The sequence below is a fragment of the Lolium rigidum genome, chromosome 4 (genome assembly GCF_022539505.1).
Source record: "Lolium rigidum isolate FL_2022 chromosome 4, APGP_CSIRO_Lrig_0.1, whole genome shotgun sequence".
Taxonomy (NCBI): Eukaryota; Viridiplantae; Streptophyta; class Magnoliopsida; order Poales; family Poaceae; genus Lolium; species Lolium rigidum.
This window is the reverse complement of record NC_061511.1, coordinates 128,234,699-128,239,043: the sequence shown is the minus strand read 5'-3', so window position 1 is coordinate 128,239,043 and position 4,345 is coordinate 128,234,699. Positions and strand designations below refer to the sequence as shown.

General features: G+C 51.0%; 1 protein-coding gene across 1 annotated transcript; it reads left to right on the top strand.

Annotated features, from left to right (window-relative positions):
• Positions 1-447: 447 nt before the first annotated feature.
• On the top strand, positions 448-1,323 carry LOC124647495 (xylanase inhibitor protein 1-like). The gene has a single exon (XM_047187433.1). The coding sequence runs from the start codon at positions 448-450 to the stop codon at positions 1,321-1,323; it is 876 nt and encodes a 291-aa protein (XP_047043389.1).
• Positions 1,324-4,345: the final 3,022 nt, after the last annotated feature.

The window sequence follows — 4,345 nt, the reverse complement described above, 5'->3', positions numbered from 1 at the left end:
TAATTATGCTATGTGGGGGAAAAGTAAGGTAGAGTATATGTACATTCCCGGACCTACCCCACGGTGCCGTGTTGGCTTGTTTGCGTCTTCAACATTAATTGTGCTATATCTGCAGTTGTGCTTCGTTTCTCCTCCTAACCCATCTCGGCGTACTTTTCAGTTTCGCTTAATTGCATACCACATGTTATCCTCCTCCTCCTACCAGCTGGATGACACATGGAAGATTTTCCTCATGAACGCCGGCAATCCAGCTTGCTTTGCTTACTTCTTGCGCGGCAAATCGGGAGCACTTAAAAGTCACCTAGTTGCATTTCTACATCGATCTCGATCGCCTCTCACTATGATCCATCTTCTCTGCTATATATAGCACATTCTAGCTAACTCAGTATTCAGAGTTTCAGACCAGTATAGGCTAACAAGCAAAAGGTAAACAAGTACAAACCTTCAATGGCGAGGCCGACCTCCCTCCTCCTAGTTCTGGCCGCCGTTCTCTCCGTCCTCGTCTGCCCGGCCGCTGCAGCGGAGAAGACCGGCCAGATCACCGTCTTCTGGGGCCGGCACAAGGACGAGGGCACTCTCGGAGACGCCTGCAACTTCAGCCGCATCTACACCACGGTCAACATGGCCTTCCTCAACGTGTACGGCCACGGCAAGTACCACCTGGACCTCTCTGGCCACCCGCTCGACGGCGTGGGCGATGACATCAAGCACTGCCAGTCCCTGGGCATCCCGGTCTTCCTCTCCATCGGCGGCTTCGGCGGCGACTACGGGCTCCCGACCAGCCAGTCCGCGGTCGACCTCGCCGACCACCTCTGGTACTCGTACCTGGGCGGCAGCCGCGTGGGCGTGCCGCGGCCCTTCGGCGACGCGCAGCTCGACGGCATCGACTTCTTCCTCGAGGGTGGCGGCGTCGGGGAGTGCTACGACGTGCTGGCCAGGGAGCTGGCCAAGCACGACCAGCCGCTGCGGCTGACGGCGACGCCGCGGCGCGCGTTCCCGGACGGCCGCGTGTTCGTGGAGCGGGCGCTCGCGACGGGGATCTTCGAGCGCATCCACGTAAGGTTCTACGACTACCCGAACTGCACGGCATGGATCGAGGACGCGTGGGTCCGGTGGACGGCGGCGTACCCGACGAGCAAGGTGTTCCTCGGCCTGACGGCGTCGGAGAAGGACTCGTGCTACCTGGAGCGCAAGGCGGTGTTCGAGATCGTGATGCCGATCGTGCAGAAGGCGGACAACTACGGCGGCGTCATGCTCTGGGACCGCTACAGCGACGAGCAGAACTTCAACCAGTACAGCACCTACGTCAAGAACTGGGTTTGAGGCTTTGAGCGAGCTCGGCTCGGCATCTCTCTACTATGTCATCACCCTGACTCTGCCGTAGTGTCGCGTGTTTGATGCTGTGTACTCCTCTCTGCTTTCGCGTGTGTTGTTAATCGTGAGTAACCTGCTACGAGTCATCACTGCGGCGTGCATGCAAGAATACAATTTCTGGTGTCTGGTTTGATTATCCTGATATCTTCCTCCTCGTGGAACAACTTAATTAGGTTCTCGAATATCACTTCTGCTCCGGTGCTTCTCCCTTGGAAAAATTCTGAGCGCGTTAAACGCAACAACGGTGGAGATCTTTCCATACATGTTTGTAAGTGGAGGCAATATCGTAATTTCAGTGTAGATCCACCGTCCGTACATCCCTGTACAGTCTCATCTGGCCCATGTTGTGTTGTACCTCTTTTTTGTACGCATCTACGGTCACGTGCATGTACCGAAATAGAAAGATCATATAAAAGATCGTTGGCGTCTCCACCTGCCTCCCCCACCATTTCCCCCCAAATTAGGAAGGAGAAAACCCTCGTCCCTCCGTCACTTCGTCTTCTCCACTCCTTCTCCACTGCGAGCGGTTCGAATCGGCTTCTTCGCGCGTTCATCTCGAATCCGAGGGCGATGGAGGGTAGGAGCGGAGCACCGTGGGCGACCGCCGCTGCTCTAGTCAGGAACACGGGCGTGGCGGAGCCAGATGTGGTTGTGGTGGGCGGAGGGAGCCATCGTGGTGCGGCCACGTCGGCGGCTTGGTGGTGAAGGCGGCGGACCAGGAGAAGCTCGGATTTGGCGGCGCGACCGTGTCAGATCTGAATGTGCTGCCGGCGGGCGACGTACACACAGGGGCGGAGCTGGAGGGAGAAATTCCATGATGCACAAATAAGCTTGCAACGTTGCTAGTTTAATTTTCTTCTCCTTGATGCACTTTTCACAATCCAACCTGATGCACTTGCATTACTTAGCTAACAAGTAGCACTAAATTTTTCTTTTCACCCTGATGCATGTGCATCAGGTCGGCCAATACAGCTACGCCCCTGCGTACACATACCGTATCAATACAGACATGTATACATAAGTTGGATATGAATTTCGACGGATCCAACACAGAAAAAAAACAACTATAACCCTTCAATTTCGTTTAGGGGAAGCATCGAAACAAGGCTCCTGAAATATATGTCACCGACGCGTGCGATTAAATTTTCCAAATATGCCCCACTATCAGTTGACTCAAAATTTGTTATGTCTTAGAGCAACTGTAACCCCCATCCCTTGTTGCAGCACGAGTGTTTCAGGTTTAGGCCCAGTCCTCACAGCCCGACCCACATCATGAAATCCGAGGAAGCAATACACCACCGCAACACGTTAAAACGGCTGGATTACGGCAGGCGATGCAACACTACCCCATTTCATTTCGCCTATCCCTCCCTCCTGTCGCCACACCTCCGCGTCGACTCCCGGCGATTCCGGCGGAGGAAACCAAACCGGCGCCAAATTTCTCGCGTGGAGGCCACGCTTTTCCTCCGCGCGGCGGCGGTAGACTACTACGATGACTCGTCTGACCTCTCCGACGACTACACCGCAGAGGAGGAGTGAAACACCGGCCACCGGTCGCCGCCCCCAAGCCCCGGTGATAGTATTATAAATTCGGGGCAAGCTTAACTCTGAGTTTAGGATTTCCTTTGCAAAATCTTGTATAAATTATATGAACTTCGATGAACTGCTTTAATCTAGTTTGAATTTCTAGCGCGAATAACGACTACTTCATGTTTGCGGTTCAAGATTACGGTTTCTGTTCGGTCGCCCGCCCGCATCGAGCGATTTTCACGGATGCAACACTACCCCATCCGCATGATGTGGTACACACGGTTGGGAGGTCTGCTAGAGTTGCTCTTAGCAACCAAAAAACAGAAGTGCAACAAAAGTGTAAATAAAAGTGCAACTTACACTTTTCTTTAAATGGTGATTGCACTATTCTCTAAAAAAATCCTAGTTTAGCAAATGGTTTGGAGTGTATTTAATGGGATTAGGGGGATTTTGACATAGATGGGACTAGCAGAAGTGCCCGTGCGTTGCATCGGAAGAAAAATCATCACTATATTTTTTTCATATATTTTGGTGTCTTGATGTGGCTTTGCCTACTCCCCTTTCATCTCACCCACCTAGGTGGCAAGCATCTATCGCTTCGCTCTATTTTCTATTTCCAAAATGGTTTTTTCCTTCCAAAAACAAATCACAGATGAGTAAAAACTGCTATCATTTTTGTAACAAGCAAACCAAATTAACTGAACATAAAACATGACTACAGGAGGGGCATAACACGGCAGGGCACGCCAAGTCGCCAACACATTCAGAATACATAGTCGAGAGCCAAATCTCTTAATAATCTTGTCGATGCAACCCAAGCAATTTCCTGTGGTTTTTGATCATGTTCAATGCAGGCATTCGACATCTAGCCTTTTGGCAATAGAAGATGATGTTCCAATAAACGCCTCATAATTATAGAGATAAATATTTAAGAGATGGATTTCCATGGTGCTGAATAACAGTTCCTTAGTCTTCGCATCACATAATGACTAAAATTGATGAAAGTTTAGAGCTCCTTTCGTTGTAACTGTATCATGTTAATATGAAATGACTGAATGTCACCATGCATATGCAGTAATGTATACCTCAGCTAAATCTGACGTTGTCTTCTAACCGTGGTTGCTCCAAAGTTTTTTTAAACATAAGGCCTAAAGGCCCAGCTTTATAGATAAAGCAAGCATCCGACAACATCGTTTGATCACGGGCCCTGAGCCCACCCACCCAACAACACAACCAAATCAGGACCTAACAGTCATACAAGTACCCACACCGGCCAGAAGCCAAACCTACAAGATAAACCACACACACACACATGGTCGACGAGCTCAGCTGTTGCCTCTCGCCCTCGTCCGGAGTCTTCGCACCTCCAGCAATGCCTCATCCAGGAGCCGCCTATCCCTCGGTCCGACCGTAACCCTCCATCTCTGCATGTTGAGGGACA

Excerpts from the sequence above, each read along its gene's own strand:
- LOC124647495 (XM_047187433.1), top strand. The coding sequence starts at position 448 with ATGGCGAGGCCGACCTCCCTCCTCCTAGTTCTGGCCGCCGTTCTCTCC.